Here is a 21,954-nt window from a genome sequence, read left to right on the forward strand (position 1 = left end):
ATCCCGGAGCACAGAAACTCCGTGGCCACCCCTGGAACCATCCTCAGCCTGGAATCCACCCTGCTGGACTCACCTCCTCGAACCTGGCCCTGATGATGGTGATCCAGTGCTTGATGGTGGTGATGCAGTCGGGGTGGCAGGCGCCCAGGATGACCTCTCCCATCCCCACCGCCGCGTTCACGTCCACCCTCTTCTCCTCCACTTTCTTCATGAACTCCTGGAAGCCCAAAATGAGTTAGTTTGCAGTATTTCCCCTGCTAAACTTTGCCAGGGTTGTGTTTTGGAGCTCCTCCTCACCTTGTGGGCATCGATGAGGGCTTGCAGGGCTTCAGCATCGTCGGGCAGAGCTCCCCGAAAACGCAGGGACTGCTCTGCTTCCGAGAGCCACTCCAGCAGCATGTGCACAGCTGTCCTGAACTCCTCAGCCTGCAGCAACAAGAGCACAGAGTTTTATCAGCCCCTCACCTCCCCAGACAGGCTGTGGATTCCCTCTTAACAGCTGGGCTGAAATGGGATTGAAAAAATACACAAAAAGGGGGAAAAAGCTCTGGTTGGGGTTGGGGTTTGGGCAGTTGGGTCCTGCAGCACTCAGGCACCTCTCTCCCCTTGGCATCAGCTGCACTGAGGAAAGAAATGTTTTTAAAAAACAGCACAAGTGCTGCACCCTGAGCAATTTGGCATTTGGGTGGTTTATTCTGTAAATCGTCTACTTGATGTAAAAGCTGCTTAAGAGCCTTTGACCTTTTTAGCTGTTATTTTTTTTTAGCTTCAGTCAAGTCTCTCTGGACAGTAGCAAACACCATCCTGGCCTGTCTGATCACTGCTCCATCCTCGCTGTGCACATCAGCGACATCTCTCCACCCTCTCTTTCCAAACCAGTCATTTCTTAGGAAAAAGGATCAATAACTGGCTGACACCACCCCACTGCTCTGCAGGAACCCCAAAACCTCCCCCCTGAGCTTCGTGTGGATCAAACCCAGAGCCCAGCAAAGCTCTCCAGGAAGAGTTTCCAGCCACATTTTTCCCCTCACCTGCTTCAGGGCCTGCTCCAGGCGGGTTTGCTTGGACACAGACAGCTTGCACACCGTGTCCCAGCGGTTGCTCAGCTCCTGCAGCTGCACCTTCACCCAGGTCGTGTCGTCGCGGCTGTTCTCGATCAGCTCCCTGCCCGAGCGCTTGAGCACCTGCACCGTCCCTGTTCGCTTCCCCAGCTCCTTCTGGAACACCTGCATGGGGACAGCAGGAGCTCAGCGAGGTGAGGCAGCTCCAGTCCTGTCACCTTCCCAGTGATGTAAAAGCTTTTCCACTTTTTGGCTGTTTTTTCCCCTCTTTGTCCATGGCAGGAGAGGAGCAAAGCACCGACTGTGTGGTTTTTGGCTCTCAGGTTTCGGAGCAGAGCTGGGAAAGGTGCCTCACCTTGTGAGCATCCATCAGGTTCATGACCAGATCCAGGTCCCCATGGACAGGTTGGTCCTCAGCCAGCTGGGGCTCCACCTTGTAGAGCCAATCCACCAAGGCCTGCAGAGCATCCATGAACTGCCCGGAGAACAGCAGGGCTTCCTCCAGCTTGTGCTGCCTGCAAAACAAACACCCCAGTGAGCTTCCAGGAGCCAATTCACCTCCTTTTGTCCCATCCTGGTGACCTCCAGCCACCCCACAAAATCCCTTTGGTGCTGTTGGTACAACACTCGGGTTGGACTTGCCTTTCCACGGATTTTCCACACACTGTGTCCCACTTATCCCGGACTTCTCCCAGCAAGTTGTCCAGCTTTTGAGTGTCATCTGGGAGCAAAGCTTTTTCCTTGAGGGCTCTGCCTGTCCTGATGGTGGTGTCGTAGACAGGCTGCTTCCCACCCAGAGTCTTCTGGAACTCCTGGGAAAAGGAGAGAAAATAGAATTGCTTCAGAAAGCCTCGCCTTGGGTCTGAAGATTCCCAGATTTCCATGGCAATGGTAGCTATGGACATGCTTTGCTGATGGCAGAGGAGATCCCTGCTCACCCTCCCTTCCACCCCCTGTCCAGCACCAGCCTGGCTCTGTCAGAATTCACCTTGTGCTTGGAGAGCTGGAGCTTGATTTTGTCAGGATCATTGGAAATTTCCAGCTCGGAGTCCAGGTGATTCTCTGCATCCTCCAGCCAATCAATCAGCTTCTTCCAGGCTTCGTGGAACTGCAAGGCAACACCAGCAAGCATGAAACCTCACACTGGTGGTGTCCCCAGTCCCTTTCTGGTCCTGGGACATCCTGCTGGTCACTCCTCGGGGTCTGTCACCCTCCTCACCTGCTTGGCTCTCTTCCTGGCATCGTCCAGAGCTCGTCCCCTCTCCACAGAGCGCTGCACCACCTTCTCCCAGCGGGACTGGACACTGACCAGCAGGTTCTTGATCAGCACCACGTCCTGCTTCTGGCTCAGGAACTTCAGCTGGTTGCCAGTCTGGTCCAGCTCGATGATGCGATCCCGGTGTGCGTTCACCTCGTTGGCAAACACCTGGGGATGGAGAATGGTGTGAGAGGAGCTGGATTTGGAGGATTTTGGAGCCATGAGGAGCCACAGGGGGGGGTGAGGTGCCAGCCTGGCTCCCTCCATGCCAGCTCGGGGTACCTTGTGCTCGTCGATCTGCGCCAGCACCGCGGCCAGGATGAGGCTTGGAGGGGGAGCAATGTTCAGGCTCTGCTCAGCCAGGGTCAGCCAGTTGATGAAATCCTGCAGGGAGTTCTGGAAGTCTGTAGCCAGGGCCAATGCCTCCTCCAGCTTCGCCTGTGGCAGCAGGGAGGGAGAGAAAGAGAGGGAAAAACACAACACCAGGGTGAGAGCTGGGATTGATCTCAGACAGAGGCAGCCTTTGTGTCCCTGCACAGGAACCTCACCCCCAGCCCGGGAATGTGTTTCCCAAGGGGAGGGGGCTGCACTGAAAGCCATGGCTTTTTTCCCAAAACAGAATGGCTCTGAAAGGAGAGACCTTCCTGGGCACACGAGCAGCTGTGTCACCCTTGGCTTCCTGGGACAGGGATCTCCGTGGGGACAGCAGCCTGGAGCACGGGGGGTGACATTCTGATGGCAGCAGCTGCAGCACTGCAAATTTATTCTGGGCCCAGGCCACCCTGCCCTTGTTTTATCTCATCCCCAGCCAAAAGCTGAGGATGGAGTCAGCTCGGAGGAGGATTTGGCTTGACCAACAAAGCCTGCCTTTGAGAGCTGCGGGAGCCTTCTTCCCACCTCCCTAAATTAACCCAAAATGCCACTTAGCTCTCATTTTCTGTGTGATTTAACCAGTTCTGAGGGCTATCTAGAAAAAAAACACCCACACTAACAGCTTGACACTCAGCACCACCTGAAAAACGGATTCGATTTGTACAACCAAAAAAAGACATGAAAAAATTGGGGTTTTTTCTTGTGTGGGAAAGCAGAGTGGGCAAACAGGGAGCAGCTGCTGCCAGACTGTGGGATGATGCTGGATGCACTTTCCCCCCAATATTACCTTCCTCTCCTCCATCTTGGTGCTGACCAGGCACCATTTCTGCTCCAGCAGTGCCACGCTCTGCTCTGTCTTCGAGCCGGAGCCGGAATCATCGCGGTTGAGCAGCATCAGCCTCCCCTTGGCCAGCAGCTGGCTGTAGGTGTCCTCCTTGGCTTTGAACTGACCATAGAGCTCCTGCAAAGAGCCACCAGCACGGGGTGAGGCAGGGGAAAGCTGGGAGAGGGAACAGACTGTGCTGCAAAGCTCCAGGTGATGGGAACATTAGGGGAAGTGACAGCGGAGTGACACTTGGAGCTGGGAAAAGGTGCTTAAAGCATCCTGGTGGTTGTTGCAGGGGTTGAGTGCAAAATGATCTCTAAGAGGAGACCAGAGCAGCCTGTTCTCCCCATCACATGTAGAAAGGAGAAGTTCTGATGGTGGTGTTAGACAGGAACTCGCTGAATTGAAAGCATTAAAAAAGGGAAAAAAAAAAAATTCTCTCCTGAGAAATTACCATGTGGGCATTGAGCTGTTCCCGGGCAGTTTCTGGCAGACCTCCCGTGGGTTTCGACGCCGACAATTGGCTCTCCATCCTCGTTAGCCACAGGAGGAAGTCTTCAATCTCACCATGGAAACCCTGAGCCTGTTGGGGAGCAGAGAAATCGGCCCCGGATCAGATGACATCAGCCACCATTGATCGTGTGCCAGGCTGGGCGCCCTGTTTGCTTTGAAACCAGAGAAAGAGGCAGGGCTGGACGTGCCAGTGTGGTCAGGAGGGTGACACACGGTGTGGCCACAGCCCACAGGTGTGCCTGCTCCCCACTGCCCCTCCAGGCAGCCACTGACTCACAGGAGTCACAGAAAAACTTCTATAAAAAAAAAATCCCATTGTCTCCCCAACTCTTTCCCCACAAAAAGCAGTGGGTAAGCAGCACAGGGTGGGTATTTCTGATGCCTCCTCCTGACCTGCTGGAGGGTGGACTGCAGCTGCTGCTCCCTCTCCTCTGTCTTCTGCAGCACAGATTCCCAGCAGGAATTCAGCTTCTCCAGGCGGTTCCTCAGGCTGCTGGCATCATCCCCTGCACTGGACTCCAGCAGCTCATTCCCTGCTTTGTTCACTGTCTCCACGGTGGCTTGGTGGGCCAGGACATCATTCTTCAGCACCTGCATGATTTGGGGGAAGCATTGAACACCTCTCCTGAATGCCCTGCCTGGATCAAAGCAGCTCAAACCTTCATGAGGAGTTAAATCCTGACAGGGAATGAGCTAAAAATGCATCTGGAGTGGGAAAAACACTCACATGGTGCTTTGCCAGCTCGACCTCGATGACTTTTGGGTCGCCATTGATGGGTTTTTGGGCGTCCAGCAGCTCCTCAGTGTGGGTCAGCCAGGCCATCAGCTCAGCCAGGGCGTGCTGGAACTGGCCCAGGGCCAGCAGGGCGGCTTCCAGCTTGTGCTGGGATGGAAAAAGGGAGTTTTAAAGGGCTGGGAGCACCGCAGTGATTCACCCTGGGAGAGCCCCAGGTGTTCACTCTACCTGTCTGTGAGCGATTTTCTCGCCCAGGTTCTCCCAGAGGTGTTTGAGCTCTGTCAGTGGGTCCTTGATGATGTCTCTGTCTGTCTCATCCGTAGCCTTTTTTAGCATCAGCTCACCTTGGTGATTAAGCTTTTCCATCTCGATCTGCTGCTGGTAAACCTCCATTTTAAACTCCTGCCAAGACAAGCGGGACACAAACCAGAGCTGGGTGAATCACTGGAGCTCTGTGAGGCTGAGCAGCACCACAGAACTGCTCCCTCCCCATCCCTGTACCTTCATCTCGTTCATCTGCTCCTTGACCGTGCTCAGGTCGGTGCCCACTGGGGACATGTTGCACAGTTTGATGACAGCGTTGTCCAGCCAGTCAAACATGGCCTGCAAGGAGTGGGGACAGCGTGAGGGAATGGCAAAAATCCCTCCTGCAGCTGGGCAGGAGACAGGGATGGTCCTTCCAGCACCCCACAGCCATGGAATTTGTGTGTCAGGGCAGCTCTGCTCCCTCTTTGCTTCCCTCTCCTGCTCCCAGCAGCCACCTCATCCTGCTGCTCCCAGCAGAAATGAGGTTTGGGGATGAGAAATGCAACCAAAAGCTGCTGGTGCTCAGAGCTGGTGGCTGAGCTCTCCCAGACACTCGCCCAGGAGAGGATTCCTGCTTTAGGAAGTGCAAATCCCAGCACAGCTCTGGGCAGAGGTGTTCCCAAGGCACACCAGCAGCCCTGCCTCTTACTTGGAGTGTATCTTGGTACTGCACAGCTGACTGCATGGCCTCCTCGAGCTTTTCCAGCCTCTCCTTCCACGTCCTGTTCAGGTTTTCCCACGCGTTGTTCATCTGCGGAACACAGGATTGCCCACAGGATTTGTCAGGCTCTCAAACCAGAGCTCCCACCTGATTTTATCTGGAGGGGAAGCTGCTGGCTCTCCCTACCTCATCAATGCTCTTTTTCACTTCTGGCTTCTCTGTCTCGCCACAGGCAAAGATCAGATCAGTCCCCAGGAGGCGGATGAACTCCAGCTCTTCGTGCAGCCCGTCTGTCTCCTCTTTGATTGTCTGCAGAGAAAAACCTTCGCTATCAAACCCCATCCCAAAATTGCCCCACGAGCAGGAGGGATGAAGCACAGAGAGTCCTTCCTGCTCCAGTGTCCTGCACTTTGGCCAGAAGCCCAGCTCCAAACCCCAGGTGACACAGAGAGCAGGTGGCCAATGTCACCTCCACCACCCTGCTCTGCTCCCACCTCTGCCCACACGATGGGGACTAAAATAAGAACATCTGTATTTAGCTGTGAGCCTGAACTGGCCTGGCTGAGTGTTGTTTACAGGAGATGTGCTGTTTGCAGAGCGTTTTGTCAATAGGGCAGTGAGGGTTTTTGAAGCTCAAAAGGTGCAAACTGAAGTCAGGATGGCTATGAAAAGGGAGCAGCAAGGCTAAACTTAGCAAAGCATAAAGAGACATCTCTGCTCCTCAAGGCCTGAGTCAACTCAAATCCACCTGAAATGGGTTTTGCCACTTATTTGAAAGTGGCAAAACACAAAAAACACATCAACGCACAAATCCAAGCACTTATCTCCGGTCTGACCAAAATTTAAATGTGCTCTTCCCACGCCAGACAGGCTCTGGCTGGGGCTGGGAGCAGAGCCATGCAGCTCCCACATCCTCCAAGCAAGTGGGCACAGAGCTCTGACCACTCAGAGCTTCCCGAAACAGCAGCAGATAATGCGATTTAAGGTGAGGGATATGTGAAATCCACTTCTGGATTTTTCCCTGCAGCTCCAAACTGCAGCAGAAATAACTCCTCATAATCTGACTGGCCGCCTACAGAACTGATTTACAAACTCCTCTGGCCATGGGCATAATTTAAGATCTTCCCAATTTAGCAGGAAAACTCAGACCAGACAAGCTCCAGACTGAGATGCAGCCCTGTGGGTCTCACCTCTGCTGCTTCCACCTGCTGCTTGATGATGGAGGGGTCAATGCCTGGGCTCTCCAGGTCGTGGACAATGTCCTGGGTGTCCTTGATGGTCGTCAGGAGTGCTGCCATGTCGTACCAGAACTTCTCTGCCAGCTCCAGGACATCGAGGAACTTCATCTCGCGTTCCTCAGTCCGAGCTTTGATGTCTTCCCAGAAGAAAACCATCTGATCCAACTTGTCCTGGATGACTGAGGAAGGAAATCCGGGTATTCGGTGAGGAAGTGAACTTTTTTACAACGCAAAAGCACTTTGAAAACACTCAGCAACAGCCAACAGAACATCCAGAGTGGAATTACAGACAGCCAGGACCATCAGAGCATTAACTCTGGGAGATGCTGAGGGACGTGAGAAACTCCAGCTCACAGAAATAAAGCCTTTATTCATGTGCAAGCTCAGGGCAAATTTGCCCCCATGCTCTCCCTCCAGCAAACCTCTGTTCTGGCCACCTCTAGCATGAAGCCTCTGCTCGCTCCATCCAGGAGCTGCCAAGGAAGGTGCCAATTAGTGCCAATCGTGCTGATGGGCTTTTTGTGCTGGGGGATGTTCTTCCCCTCCATCAGATGCTGAGTTGACAGCAGCAAATCATCTCCCAGGGGCCACCAGCAAGAGGCCAGCTGGGCTGAGAAGCCACAAATGCTCCTTTCTCCTCTGATTGATGCCACCCTGTCTGCTCCAGATGGAGGCAGGCACATCTCCATCCAGAGGTCTCCATCCTTGGTCCTAAAGCCAGGAGAACACCCAAATCCATCCAGAGGACTCATCCTTGGTCCTAAAGCCAGGAGAACACCCAAATCCATCCAGAGGATTTAACTTTCCCTCTAAAGCCAGGAGAACCACTGAAATCCATCCAGAGGACTCATCCTTGGTCCCAAAGCCAGGAGAACCTCTGAAACACATCCAGAGGACTCAACCTTCCTCCCAAAGCTAGGAGAACCCCCAAAACCATTCAGAGGACTCATCCTTGGTCCCAAAGCCAGGAGAACCCCCAAAACCATTCAGAGGACTCATCCTTGGTCCCAAAACCAGGAGAACCTCCAAAACAAACCCCTGGGATATTGAAGCCTCCCCAGCAGCACCAGAGCCATGGTTTGGGGAGAAGCTGGACTCAAATCCCCCTCACATGGAGATACCTTTTGCCGCCAGGTCCTTGTCTGCTCCCTGGGAGCGACTGATGAGCTCCTCCCCGCGGCGCTTGAGAGCCTCGAAGGAGGGCTGCAGCTTCTCCAGCTCCACCGTGGAGTTCTTGTTCTCGCTGATGCACTCGCGGATCTTGTCCACCTCGGCGGGGATGAGGGGCGGCAGGCGCAGGCGGGACGAGAGGCTCTCCAGGGTCTCCAGCATGGGCTCGATCTTGTCGTGGAACTGGGGAGGAGCAGCCCCGTTAGGGCAGGAGGGATGGGGCACAGGGACACGGGGACAGAGGGACAGCGTGGCGCTGCCAGCACGAGCCACGGCGCTGAGTGCTGCAGCAGCCGCGACAGCTCTGCAGCAGCAATCACACCTCTGCAGCAGCAGCAATGCCTGCAGCAGCAGCGATGGCAGCTCTGCAGCATCAGTGACACCTCTGCAGCATCAGTGACACCTCTGCAGTAGCAGAAGTAGCACCTCTGCAGCAGCAATGCATTGCGGTTGGAATGCCTGCAACAGCAGCAAGGGCACCTCTGCGGCATCATTGCAGCAGCAATGACACCTCTGCAGCAGCAATGCCTGCGACAGCAGCAATGACACCTCAGCAGCAAGGGCACCTCTGCAGCAGGAACAGCACCTCTGCAGCAGCAGCAATGACACCTCTGCAGCATCATTGCAGCAGCAATGACACCCCTGCAGCAGCAGCAATGACACCTCTGCAGCATCACTGCAGCAGCAATTACACCTCTGCAGCAGCAGCAATTACACCTCTGCAGCAGCAGCAATGACACCCCTGCAGCAGCAGCAATGACACCCCTGCAGCAGCAATGACACCCCTGCAGCAGCAGCAATGACACCCCTGCAGCAGCAAGGACACCTTGCAGCCTCCTGCTCACACCTGCCCTGCTCCAGCAGAGCCCACAGAGCACTCAGGGACTCACAGAGCCACCACCAGCACCTGTGACCAACCACGGCAGCGCCTTGTGTTCAGCCCTAAAAATTCCCTTTTTTCGCTGCTGTCTCGGTTTTTTTGCAGGCGAGAAAACCCGAGGGAACAGCTGGGCAAAAATGCTGCTGGACAAGCGCCCGTGTTTGGTGCTGATGGGAATCTCCACGTGGTGCAAGGCCAGTGGAAAGCCATCCTGGTGGGATGGGTGGGTGGGAGGCTGCATGCGGATGGGGAGGAGCTGCGGCCTCAAAAGCAGAACCAGACAGCCAGGAGTGAGGCAGGGAGGGGGTCTAGCAGGGTTTGTTGTTGTTGTTTTAAAAGAGAAGCCAACTTTGGCCTTGAAGATCCCAAACCGTCCCTGCTGGTGGGAAGGACAGCTCAGCACTGCTCTCGTCCCTCTCCCAGTTCCTACTGGGAATAGAGCAGGGCTGCTGCCCACCAAATCCCAAATCCCAGCAGAGCAGGGCCAGGCTCTCGGTGCAAAGTTGATCGGGACAGGCTGGCTCAGCCAACAAGCAGGAGCAAACCAGCACATCCAGCTGGAGCAGCATGAACCTCTCAGGAAGCAAAACCTCAGCCCTGCAGGAAGCATTCCCAGAGGAAGCTGAGAAAAGGCAGCAACACGACCAAAGCCGTCCCAAAAAAATGTAATTCCAGGCCCACCCGGCGTTAATTTTTAAGCACGTTTTGCTGAGCTGTGCACGGACTAGAAATGGAAGTTTGGGTGTGAAATAGTCAGGCCAGGGAGGGTAAAATGGACATCTGTGGTGGGGGGAACTGGCTTACCTCCGAAATCTGCAATGGTGGGGCGCAGTCAACACAAGAATGAAATGTGGGGAGGACGGGCACAGGCAGCAACACACACAGACAACACATTCCACAGTGGGAGTGAGAGATGAGAGGGGAGGGGGATGTGGGAGGGGGAAAAACTCGGAGTTAATACAAGTGCAAACCAAGAGAAGTGACTACACAATACAGGAATTAAGAAAATAAACACCCAGGACGTGACAAAAACCAACTGCGCTAGGGTAACACGGGGTGAAATGAAACAGAACTGGGGGCCACCAACCCTCGGTGGCAGGAACACTTCACCCCTTTCTGGACTTCAGCACCTCCAGTCTCTGCCCTTCCTCTCCTATTTCTCCTCCTCAGGAGATGCCCAGACCCAGGAGACATCCCTCACCTCTCCCATACAAAGCATCCCATGGCTGCTCGCTGCTCTCACAGCTTATCAGAACTGAGAATTATCTCTTCAAGCCTCTTTCAAGAGGCTCTCAGGGCCCTTCCAACCCTGGGTGGACGCCAGAGCAGCCCCTTTGAACCAGCATCATTACTGAGGCCATAAAAATTTACAACCCTATTCACTGTGTGGAGCCTCAATCACCTTCTCCTCTGCTCCCACTGCAGCAGGAAACTACCCCAGAGGTGCCTGACCACGTTATTCCTCATAAAGAGGTTTTACAATGGGAATAAAACCACATTCCAGAGCACGTGAGGGGAAAATTCACGTCCACGGCCTACCTGGGTGGACTGTGAGAAGGCTTCATCCAGTGCCAGGGCCCTCTGGCAAACCTCCTCCTTGATTTTGGCATACATGGCCTCAGCCCTGGAGTATTTTTCCTGCACCATCTCTCCCTCCTCGGGATTGAGGTCCTTGAGCTGCGGCCCGATTTTCAGCAGCTTGTCGATGTGAGGTTTGTGCTCGGCGATGGATTCCCTCAGTTGCTAGGGAATAGAAGGAAGGGGGGGGGAAAAGAATAACACATTTGTTTGGAAATCTGCTGCCTGTTTATTCCAAACAGCACTCGGAGAGCGGTGATGGGATCTGGGAGGAACTCACAGCCTGGGTTTCGTGCCCCAGCATCTGCCAAGCACATGGCACTTGGTTTTTCCCAACATGGCTATAGCTGAGGTCTTCCCCAGCCTCTGACCCTCCCCACAGCTCCACGGGGGACCCCACTGGGAGAATTTTTTGCTGTGCAATCCCTACCCTAAAAGCACAAAGTGGTTTTTTTTCCCCCTGCCAAAAGCAGGAAGGAGATGCAAAGGCAGCCAGGTTTCCTTGGGAGCAAGCTGCATTTTGGGAAGGAGTTCTCCAACACGAGCCAATTTGCACGTGGTGCACTCATTACACAAGCAAGCTCCCCCAAAAAAACAGAGGGGAAAAAAGAGGAAAATTCAGAAGAAAAGGGTGCTCCTGCCCCTTCCCTCTGTTTGAAGGCAGAACTGACAGACAGGAGGTGCAAACCCTGCACCCTCTCACCCTCATGTCATCCTGCTGCTGCCTGAGCTGCTCGTGGTCGATGGCTGGGGGTGGCAGCTGCGAGATGAGGGTTTGGGTCTCCTCGATCCATGGGTTCAGCTCCTCGTAGGTCTCCCAGAACTGGTTCACCAGCACCTGAGCTCGCTCCAAGCGGGCGTAACGCTCCGAGTTGAGCTGGCTCACCGCCTCGTACTGCTGTACCAGGGACTCGGTTTTCTCCTAAAAGAAAGAGGGAGGAGAGATGTTGGGAGGGATGTGAAACGGCCCAGGAAAAGGGCCAGCTCCATGCTGAGAGCTGGGAGGGAAGGAGGTGCCTTTGAAGAGAAGGAGGTGCCTTTGGTGGCCTTCCATGCTGTAACTCCAGTTAAAGCAGCCTCGGGAATCTCCCCCTCCCCATCCCCAATAAAAATAGGCAATAAAGGAGACTCATAAATGTAAAGAGATTTCTGCTAACGCTGGTGGGAATTACTGATGATGGGGAGATTCTAAACTCCTTCAGCCTGTTCAAGGGCTGAGGGCTGGCCTCTGTCCCCTGTCTGTCCCCCCCTCAATGCTGCAGAGGGGGCTCACCTGCAGAACTGCTTTCTGCTCCTCACCACAGGTCCCGAAGATCTCGTTGCGCTGGCTGAACAGCTCGTCCATGGAGTCTTTGTGCCGGATGATGTCGATGGAAAAAGCCTGCAGGAAGGGGAGAAATCAGAGCTCAGCCTCTCCCCAGCCCATCCACAGCATCCTCCTGCCACAGGGACCCTGCAGAACTCGGTGAGTGTCCCGTGGCAAACTGGAAACCTGGCTGGGAATGCAGATTCCTGCCTGTTTTCCTCATCTACATCAACCTCTCTCTTGCAAAAACGGCTCTGAAAATGAGGTATAATCCACTTCCACACCCGAGGTCCCCACTGGAGGAAAAGCTCCATCAGCCATTTGCTAGGGAATGTTATCCCCCAAAACGATGCTCTCCAGAGCTGCATCCACCAATAACTTTGCCATTCCCAAGGTCTGTGAGATTAACAGCAGGAAGCTGAGCTCAATTTAACTTAATGCTCGATGGCTCAGTCCCCTCTCTTAAACACTGTCTCATTTTCCCTTCTTTTTCTTTAATTTTAAATCCAATAAGCCTGCGTGCTGCTCTGATTGCCCAGGCAAAGGGATGAAAAGGGCCGTTTATTTAAAGTGCACGTTCTTTCAGGCATGAGCTCATCTCAAAGATATATGGAAAAAAACCCCCAAAAAAAACAAAACAACCCTCCAGCACTTCTTTGTTCCACGTCTGGCTGCCGGGAGGGAACTGTGGAGTCCCTCACTGCGGGGAACAATGAGCAAAAAGCAAATGGAAACCACCCTCATTAATCAATATATACATTTCTCCAAGCCCTTCCTGCTTGCTCTGGTGGCCACAGGGAAAGGATCCCAGGGGAGCAGCTCTCTCAAGGGAGTCCAGACCAGAGCACCCATCGAGCCTTCAAAGGCTCCTGCAAACAGGGAGGATTTTCCCTTGGGAAGCCCAACACTTGGAGGATTTAGAGCAATATTTTCCTTTGGTTTTTTTTCCTTACAAGTGTTTGTCTCTCCTGGTCACCCCAGGGTGAAGCTGCTCCCCAAAACCACATCCCACGACCCAAAGTGGACATCCCTCCTTGCTGCCCACCCCACCCAGCCCAGCAGGGATTGCACACACACCTTCTGCACCTGCAGCTGTGCTGTTGTCTGGTCCTGCTCCAGGCGGATTGGACCCAGAGCCATCAGCTTCCTCTTGGTCTCAGCCACCCAGGCCAGCTCTGCATCAGCTGCCTGCTCGTACTGTCACAGGGGAGAGGAGGGGCAGTGGTCAGTGCTGGGCAGCAGGGATGGACAGCTGGGGACAGCGGGAATCCCAGAGGGACACAGGGACAAACAGCTTAGGTGTGGAGGAGAAAGGGATTTTGGGGTGGGGCTCAGGTTTGTGACTCCACGCTGCCCTCAGGGCTCCTGCAGCTGCTTTTGGGGCACGCTGGAGCACAGCCACCTCTCCCTGCGCCCTCCCTGCCCGCAGGGAAAGGGACATCCCTACAAACAGGAGCATTTCCCTCGCTCCACCGAGCACTGACTCCGTGCAGATATTCCCAGCACTCTGCAGCCTCCAGTCTGTGCAGGACAAGCCTTTTTAGGGAGGACTGCTGGCCTGGAACAAATCCCTGTGCTCTCACAGCACGGAGTGATGCTTTCCCAGCTTTGACAGTCATCTGCCATCAGTTTTACACCATCTCCACCACCCCTGCAGGCACAAGTTCACAGGTGGGATAACACAGAGTTATCCCATCCCAAAAACATGCAAGAGGACGGGTCAGCCACCAGCCCTGCTGCTCCACGCTGCATTTCTTGAGCAGTGCCCACCCTGCTCTCCCAAGAAAACCCTGCAGGGGTTATCAAGTCACCTGCTGAGACCTCTGGATAGCAGCATCGATCTCCTCCACCCTCTGCTTGATGGTGTCACTGACCAGCTTGTAGCGCTCGTTGGTGTCCGACACCAGCTTGTCCAGCCCCTCGCGGGCTCTCCAGGGCACCAGCTCCAGGAGAGCTCTGCTCACCTCGTTCACCGTGTCCAGGACGAGCCTGTGCTCCATCACCTCCTTCTTCAGCTCCTGTGGAAAGCACCCATGGATGTGTGACCTCCCCAGGCACAGAACAACGCACATCCCCACCACGTAGAGCTGCTCTCCCACCTTTTGCCGCTGCTGGAATTGGGGGATTTGCTCTCCAGCGGGGGATTGAGCCCCGCTGGCAGCCAGCTCGTCCTCCACCTTGCTCATCCACCCGGTGAGCTCCTCGTGGGTGGACTGGAACTTGGTGGCCAGCTGCCTGGCTTGCTCCAGCGTGCGCAGGGCTTTGGAGCTGGCGGCTGTGATGTCGGAGTAGCGCGTCTTGATGCCGTCCAGCTTCTCCTGGATCAGCAGCACCTCCTCCCCTGCAGGGGGAAAATGGTGTTGGGCTCTGGGGGCTTCAAGAGGCACCCCAGGAGCCACTTTTTCTGCGTCCTTCCTGGTTTTAAACAGCTAATTCCAGCTTTGCTTTTCTTTGTGTTGATGCAACTTCAGCCTGGTTCTACAGCTGGTCTTAGGGCTGATGTTTTCCAGCAGGGCAACATCCACCTTGTCCCTGGGATGGGGATGGGATGGGGACAGGATTGGGATGGAATTGGGATGGGATTGGGATGGGATCCATGGGATTGGGATGGGATGGGATGCAGATGGGATTGGGATGGGATTAGGATGGGATCCATGGGATTGGGATGGGATCCATGGGATTGGGATGGGATGCAGATGGGATGGGGATGAGATGAGAGTCTGCTGCAAAGCCTGGCTTCTCCACAAGCCCCAAAGCCACCCCAACTCAGTCCTCAGCAACGTGTCCCATCTCCAAGGAAAAAAGGGTCACTTCACTCCTCGCTGCTGTTTCCAAGAGGACACAGAACCGCCTGCCAAATCCTTTGTAATCACTCTTCCTGCTCCACAGCTCCCACAAGGACACAGAGCTGTACATCTGCTCCGAGCAGACCACATCTGAAGGAAATGCAGCGCCCCGACCTCTCTTCCCACTCATAAACATAAACTCACACCCACGTGGCAACAGCCACAACTGCTCCGGCTGGGAAAGCAATATTAGGAGAGGGCTGGGGGTATTTTTAACCTCTTTCCCATGTGATTTAGCAGCTGGCTGTGGTGAGAAAAGCCTCCCTCAGCACGGAGCATCCCCACAGCGGTGGTGGGAATCACCGGGCTGCGGGGTTGGGATTTGGGACTGAGCAAATCCTAAACGGGAGTGTTTGGGACTCAGCATCCGAGGCTGGATGCAAACCAGCTATTTTGGGAGTTTCCAAAAGGAAATGAAGACCTGAGGGAGAACAGCCTCCACCCAACAGAGCATGGGCTTCCCAAGGAAAAGCATGTGGAGGATGAATGGATGGATGGATGGATGGATGGATTCCCAGACCCCCCAGATGTCCCAGAGCCCACCAGCATCTCCTCTGTGTTACCTGTGGTTTGCTTCAGGAGAGCTTGTCCATTTCGAATGGCTTGGTCCACGTTCTTCTTCCTGTTCACAATTTCCTCGTTCAAAGCCTGAGGAAAAAAGGCAAATTTGGGTTATCCTGCTGTGGGGGAAGGTCTCTGCCAGCCTGAGATGATAGAGAGAGCATGAACTTCCCTACTGAGCATGGGAAGGGTGAACAACCCATCTGAAACCTGTCCAGTAATCCTGCTACAGGAATTGCTGGCATTTCTGCGACCCAAAGGCCCAAATCTTAGAGCAAACCCATCCCAACCCACTGGATCTCTGTCACCAAGCATTTGCCCTTGTGTTAGACAGAAGCTCACTCTTCAAAAGAGCTTGCACAGCCCCAGGCAGAGGAAGCAGAAGCTCCCTCGGTGGCCAGCCCAGCTCCAAAAATCGCTTTTCCAGCTCTCAATCTTGGAAACAGCATCCAGCTTTCTGAAGGCACAGGGTGGCCAGGCTGGCTCAGCCACCATTCACAAAGCAAACGAACCATTTGAACTTCCCCCGCCTTGAGAAACCCTTTTTTTTTTTTGGTGGGGGCCACAATTGTTGTTGGTAACACATGAAACCTCTTTGCTCTCCTCTCCAAGAGACCCAGCGGCGGAACGAGCTTAGCAAAATTAAAGTCAGGCCAGAAAGCATAAACAAAACCAGAAGAAACGCAACGAAACAAAACACAAAACATGGAAGAAAAACGGAAAATACCAGCTGGTCGGCATGCTGCTTCTGCAGGACGTCCCGTTTGTAATCCTTTATGGACACTGAGCCCAGCTTGTCCTCCACCTCAGCCAGCCAGTTGAGCACTTCCACCTCCTCCTCCCCAAAAAGCCTGGCGTTGGCCAGAGCTTGGTCCAGCAGTGCTGCCTTGCGGCTGCACCGGTCCTGGACCTCGCCGTAGCGGCTCTGCAGAGCCTCTAATTTCTCTGCCAGCAGCCTCTGCTCGGTGGCACAGCTCAGGGAGGACAGGGACTGCCCGACCCCCAGCGCCCGAGACACGTCGGCAGCGTGGCTCTCTATCTCTTCCTCGAGAGCCTGAATGGCGGGAGGGTAAAATGGACAACAGAAAGGAAAAAAAAATAAATAATAATGAAAATGAGTGAAACGAAAGAAACGCGACGTGGAAAGGGGAACGCAGTGATGAACACAACTGAAAATATGGGAGACACAAAACCCACCCGTGAACGGGCGAACTGAGGTGAAATTAAAAAGAAACACATGGATGGGGATGTTTTTTTCCTAGCCAAATCTGCTGGGAGGTGCAAGGGCATGGGCTTAATGTTTACCCACGCTGGTGGGTCAGGGCTTGCAGCCTTCTCTGTACATAAAACAACCTGGATAACTCCTCCAATCCTTGTTTGTGCCAAAAACCCCTCTGGTTGTGGTGGAAACAACTACCTGACTCCAACCACCTCCATCCTGCTGCTGCACAGGTCCTACCTTGTGGCGGCTGATCTGCTGCTGGATTTTGGCAGTCTGGGTCCCGATGGGCTCAGAGTTGGCCAGTTTCTTCTCTGTCACCGACAGCCAGTCGGACACAGGCTCTGTGGTTTCGTGGAACTGCTTTGCCAGCACCAAGATATCCTCCAGCTGCTTCTGCCTGTAAAAGGTAATCGCGAAATTAGGAGGAAATAATTGTTCAAGGCAAGGTTGGATGGGGTTTGGAGCAGCCTGGGCTAGTGGAAGGTGTCCCTGCTCACTGCAGGGGTGGAACAAGGTGATTTTTAAGGTCTTCTCCAACCAAAACCAGTCTGGGAGTCTTTGAGTTAATGAAAACACTAAGGAGCAGCTCTCAGCTGGAGCCAGGCATGGCGAGCAGCTTCAAGTATTTGGAAGAGGGAAACAAAGCAGAGCAAGGTGAAACATCATGTCAGGCAAGCAATGAAGGCAAAGACAAAAATCAATCAGCAAAATAAGCTTTTGCTGCAGCTGTGCCTTCAGGATCCAATTTATCTCCCTGGGAAAGGCTGCCCTGTAGTGCAGCTTTTTGTGAAGCAGTCTGAGACAGAAGGGACCTTAAAGATCATTTAGTTCCAACTCCCTTTTCTCCCATGCCTGTCACTGTCTTAAAGATCCCTCAGCTTGTGGCCAGGCTCTTGGTCTTTCAGAACTTCTGGTTAAAGACAATCCAGGATGGACAGTCCTGATGGATTGTTGGCAATGATTAAAAACCCTGAGAAGGGTCCAATCTGGCCCTCAGAAGTGACTTCATAACCTCAAATATCAGCTCAGGTAGAAATAAGTAACTCATAAACAAGATTCTGGCGGCAGAAAGGTGTCAACAGGATGTTGCTAAACGTTAATGCTTACAGGAATAAAAATAACATCCCTCCCCTGCAGGGAAATTATTTAATCTCAGCTCTTCCCTGCCATTGTAAACCACTGCTATCAGCTTCAGCTCCCAGCCAGCCTTTGATTTCCCATGTTTTCCAGCTGTTTCCATGTTTCCAGGATGTATCTGCGCCGAAATCTCCGCCAGCTTCCCGAATGTTGTCACCAGCGGGTGACAACGACTCCGGGGCACCGTGATTTGTGGCATGAGCTGCTCCAGCCCCTCTCACCTGGCAGCTGCCCTGCCCAGCAGCCCTTCCCAGCGCCGTGCCAGGCTCTCCAGCTGCCCCACGATCTTGTCACGATCTGCAGGCTCAGCTGACTGGGCAATCCTGTCGCCCTCCGCCTGGATCATCTCCACCGTGGCTTTGCGATCGTCCAGGAGTCGCTGGAGCAGCTTGGGAGAGATGAAGGAAGGGGAGAAGTTAGGAGATTGGGGCAGCAGAACCAAATGCAGCCTTTGGAGAGGTCAGATCTCTCATTGTGGCTGAAAACCACTGCCAGCATTGGGCTGAGAACAGGCCCAGCCCGGGGGGATGGCTCTGCCTTCAAAACCAGTTGAAAGAATTACAGAGTTATATTATATTACATTATAATAATCACATGCTTTAATCTGGTCAGCCCTGAAGTGGTCAGGCAGCTGGACATGGTGACCATTGTGGGACCCTTCCAATGGAACTTTCATTTTTTCTTTTCTATTCTATTCTATTCCATTCCATTCCATTCCCCTTTCCCATTCCTCTTCCCTTCCCTTTCACACCATCCAAGACTCAAACCACTTCTCTGCCAGAAGAGTTTTCTGAGTCTTCCCCACCAACCCACTCCACCTTATCAAGCTTTTAACTTCCACTTGAAGCACATTTCCTCTTCCAACCTCCACACGTCGGACCCAGCCTGGGTAAGAATTCATTTCTAAAATATTTCCCCGTGACCACGCTCAACCTTCCCTCCTCACTGCTCAGGAGTGCAGGCGCCGACCCCGGGCTGTTATCTCAGCAAACAGTGGCACACCTCAGCCCCTGTCCCACACTTGGTGACATTCCCTTTGTCCAAACACCCAAACCAGGCTCTGCACTGCCGCCAGCTCGCTCCTGACACAGCTGAATTACCAGCACAGAGTAAAACCCAGGGCTGGAAAAACACGGCCGACCGGCAAAACCAGCGGGCAACCTCAAGAGGCAGCAGGGCAAGGAAGGGATGTGGTGATTTAGGAGATGGAGATCCTCAAGTGTGGGCAAATGAGCTGAGATCCACCAGGAAAGAAGGATAGACACCCTAGCTGGACCCCCAAATTATTAGTCTGGCTGTCCTGAGCTCCCCTCCCATGGAGCCACCCTGTTTGCTCACCTTCTGCTCCTGGATCTGAGCTTTCACCACCTTGTACTCGGCCGAGGGAGGTTTCTGGTTGGAGATGAGCTCCTCGGTGTCTGCCAGCCAGCTCAGCAGCGGCTCCAGGGCGTCCTGGAACTTCCCACAGTGCAGCAGGGCCTCCTGCAGCTGTGCCACTCGCTGGGCCACCTGCACCCCAAAAACAGCCCCGAAAACAACCCCGTCAGGCACCAGAGCCTCAGCTCCCTGCCCGTGACCTCCTCCTGCCACCAGACCCCATAAAAAGCAGGGACAGCTCCTCCCCACGCTCCCACCTTCTTGTTGAGGGTGTTCCAGCGGGTGTTGATCTCTTCCATGTCATGCTCCAGCCCTTGGACATCACAGTTTTTCCCGGCGCTTTGGATGAGTCCCTGACCAACTCCATTGACCTGCTGGAGTTTCAGCTGGAGGGGATCCACCTGCTCCTTCTGGAATTGCTGGGGATGGAGAGGGTGGGAGAGAAAAAGGTGGTTTATGAGCCATGAGCCACTCTTCCAGCCCCTCAGTCATTGACACAACAGGCTTTCCCCTCCAGGGAAGATGCAGCAGCTACTTGCACTGATTTTATTGGAACTGTGCAAGTTTGTCTCAGCTCCTCCCTTGCCTTGACCCAGTGACACAGATGTCACAGGAATCTGCTGCTGTGGAGCACGACTCAGGGTCTATCCACACCCACCTCTGCTTTTAAACAGGCAAATCCCATTTTTCCAAGCACTGGAGTGAGGTGGAAAGAGAAAACCGAGGAAGAAATGAGAGCATCGGCTCCGACCCGCCATCAGATTGGGAAATAATGCTCCTGGGGAAAAACCCCAAGCAACTCTCACAGTGAAGCTATTGAGAACGGAGACCTGACATCATATGAGTTTTGTTAACCACGAAATTACAGGCAGCGAGGAGCTCGCTGCATTTCGAAAGACAAAGGCAATAGGCAATTAATGTGCGAGTCGTTTACCACGGATTTGGCACGGTCCTGCCTGGGAATCCTGTGGGGAAAAGCTTTCTAAACCAAGAAAGATTTGATAGGGAAGGGGGAGGAGAGCGAATGAAGCTCCCCATTGTCAGGAGAGGCAGCAGGGAGAATCCTGTTTCTCTAGAGGAGATAAATGCTCTTTATCAGAGCTGGGGATCTGCTGGAACCACGCGCTGTCCGTTCGCTGTCCCTCTCCAGTCCTTCCCCACCGATCCCAAGGGACAAGCCTGCCCTGTCCCTATGCAAAATACCCCAAAATTGGGAGCAGAGTTCCTCCCCTGGCCCACGAGGCCATGCAGAGCAGGGGTCACCCCACACCCGGGTAGGAGCAGGAGAGGAGCTCTTGGCCCTGTCGCAACATTTTCCCATCGGGAAGCAGAGGGGATGGCAGGCAGCCACCTGCTCCCCGTGCCCAAAAATGCACAGACATGGAGTGCACTGAAAAATCCCCACTTGGATGCAAGATCTCCCCCAGCAGAGCAGAGGACACGGCTCTCTGCACCTGGCAATCCACAGGAGCACCAGGCAAACAACCCCAAACACACCCAAATCCCCCCAAACACACCCAAATCCCCCCAAACACACCCAAATCCCCCAAAACACACCCAAATCCCCCAAAACACACACAGAGTTCCCAGCCGGAGCAGGAGGCACTGCTTTGACTTTCCCTGCCTCATTTCGAGAGGAAAAAGCTACTTTTTCCCAGCAGAGCTCTGCAACCGGAGGGCAGGGAGGTCCCTCCAGGACATGAGCAAAGGGTGAGCTGGCAGACACTGTCCAGAGCTGCTTGCTCATGGAGAATTCTGCCACGGTTGTGAGAAATAAATGGTGCCTTGGAATCACCGATTCCCGGGCTGTTCTCCTGTTTCTGTTTATATATGGAGCTGCTGGGTGGAAGAGCCAAACCCACAAAAGGATCAGGCTGATAAGCCTGGCATGCTGGGCTGGTCTGGGCTCTCCATGGGCTGCAAAACAAACTCTGAAGGAGCAAAGCAGGGAGGAAAGGCTTTTCCCTGTGGAAAAGCCCAGACTTCCAACAAGGGTCCTGCAACACAGGTATCAGCCAGCCTGATGCTCCCTGAGGATCCTGACAAAAATAATCCCAGCACCAGCCTGAGGGTGAGCGTGTCCAACACCCTTGTTTTCCTTTGCTCACAAAAGATTTCAGCGATTTAGCTCATTAACCTCACCGTGACTCAGCTTGGAAGCAAATATTTAACGACTGCCCTTTGCCGGGCAGGAGAAGCTGTGGAGCGAGGTGTCCTGCCCTGGAGAAAGGCTGGACAGACATTTTGGGAGAGCAGAAGGACATCTGCTCCACCACACCTCCGCCTCCTCCTCCTCCTCCTCACTCCCAGAAAGCTTCCCGAAGCATCCCCTGGATTTCTGCTTCCCTCATCTCCCTTAACCCCACAGCTGCCAAACGTGGAGCTCTGGGAAGAATCAGCACCTCCAGCAATGCTTGGAGAGAGGGGATGTTTTATGGGGTTAACAGTCAGAGGTGCTGAACCTAAAATAGGACCCCACCACTGAATTTCAGGCGACAGACAACTGTGGCAAGAACCCAATGGTGTTTCCCTCACCCAGGTCCTCTCTGGGTGTCCCAACCCTCACTCACATGGACCCCCCATGTGAAAACACCTCTCCAAGCCCCTCCATGTGCATTTCTCCAAGGGGTGGTACAGCCCAAAGGATGAGTAATCGCCACCAAATCGGGATTTTTGGTGCTGACTAACTTCTGATGTCTCCTCAGCGCTGTTTCTCCTGATCCAGATGGCAGGAAATCAGCGCCGGGCTGTGGGAACTCCAGCACTGAGGTCTCTCCAGGCAGGAGCCACGAGCACAGCACAGCAGTGCAAATCCCCAAACGCCAGAGGAGGGTTTGAATCCCTTCCCATCGCACTCTGAGCCTCAGCACCTCGATGCTCACAGGAAAAAAACTACAGACAGAGAT

At 54.0% G+C, this 21,954-nt stretch overlaps 1 protein-coding gene across 36 annotated transcripts in view; it reads right to left on the bottom strand.

Annotated features, from left to right (window-relative positions):
* Positions 1–21,954, bottom strand: part of MACF1 (microtubule actin crosslinking factor 1) — a 134,720-nt gene that overhangs the window by 12,960 nt on the left and 99,806 nt on the right. For 14 of the 36 annotated variants that reach the window (XM_085081256.1, XM_085081243.1, XM_085081255.1 and 11 more), the window contains 31 exons: positions 19,306–19,467; positions 19,010–19,180; positions 17,893–18,059; positions 16,772–16,931; positions 16,040–16,366; positions 15,315–15,399; positions 14,005–14,246; positions 13,717–13,923; positions 12,983–13,102; positions 11,873–11,980; positions 11,303–11,521; positions 10,561–10,764; positions 9,826–9,834; positions 8,093–8,324; positions 6,924–7,150; positions 5,920–6,042; positions 5,722–5,823; positions 5,268–5,369; positions 4,995–5,168; positions 4,758–4,913; positions 4,424–4,621; positions 3,972–4,100; positions 3,479–3,652; positions 2,602–2,757; positions 2,281–2,487; positions 2,050–2,169; positions 1,700–1,873; positions 1,417–1,572; positions 1,032–1,226; positions 298–426; positions 74–217 (listed from right to left, as the gene is read on the bottom strand). In XM_085081256.1, coding sequence (XP_084937382.1) covers positions 74–217; positions 298–426; positions 1,032–1,226; positions 1,417–1,572; positions 1,700–1,873; positions 2,050–2,169; positions 2,281–2,487; positions 2,602–2,757; positions 3,479–3,652; positions 3,972–4,100; positions 4,424–4,621; positions 4,758–4,913; positions 4,995–5,168; positions 5,268–5,369; positions 5,722–5,823; positions 5,920–6,042; positions 6,924–7,150; positions 8,093–8,324; positions 9,826–9,834; positions 10,561–10,764; positions 11,303–11,521; positions 11,873–11,980; positions 12,983–13,102; positions 13,717–13,923; positions 14,005–14,246; positions 15,315–15,399; positions 16,040–16,366; positions 16,772–16,931; positions 17,893–18,059; positions 19,010–19,180; positions 19,306–19,467 — 5,079 coding nt within the window. The remainder of the gene's footprint in view (positions 1–73; positions 218–297; positions 427–1,031; positions 1,227–1,416; positions 1,573–1,699; positions 1,874–2,049; positions 2,170–2,280; positions 2,488–2,601; positions 2,758–3,478; positions 3,653–3,971; positions 4,101–4,423; positions 4,622–4,757; positions 4,914–4,994; positions 5,169–5,267; positions 5,370–5,721; positions 5,824–5,919; positions 6,043–6,923; positions 7,151–8,092; positions 8,325–9,825; positions 9,835–10,560; positions 10,765–11,302; positions 11,522–11,872; positions 11,981–12,982; positions 13,103–13,716; positions 13,924–14,004; positions 14,247–15,314; positions 15,400–16,039; positions 16,367–16,771; positions 16,932–17,892; positions 18,060–19,009; positions 19,181–19,305; positions 19,468–21,954) is intronic. The other 22 variants (XM_085081246.1, XM_085081253.1, XM_085081257.1 and 19 more) reach the window with 3 other exon arrangements.

Source organism: Lichenostomus cassidix, chromosome 23, assembly GCF_008360975.1.
Source record: "Lichenostomus cassidix isolate B80296 chromosome 23, HeHo_3.0, whole genome shotgun sequence".
In the NCBI taxonomy this organism is placed as follows: domain Eukaryota; kingdom Metazoa; phylum Chordata; class Aves; order Passeriformes; family Meliphagidae; genus Lichenostomus; species Lichenostomus cassidix.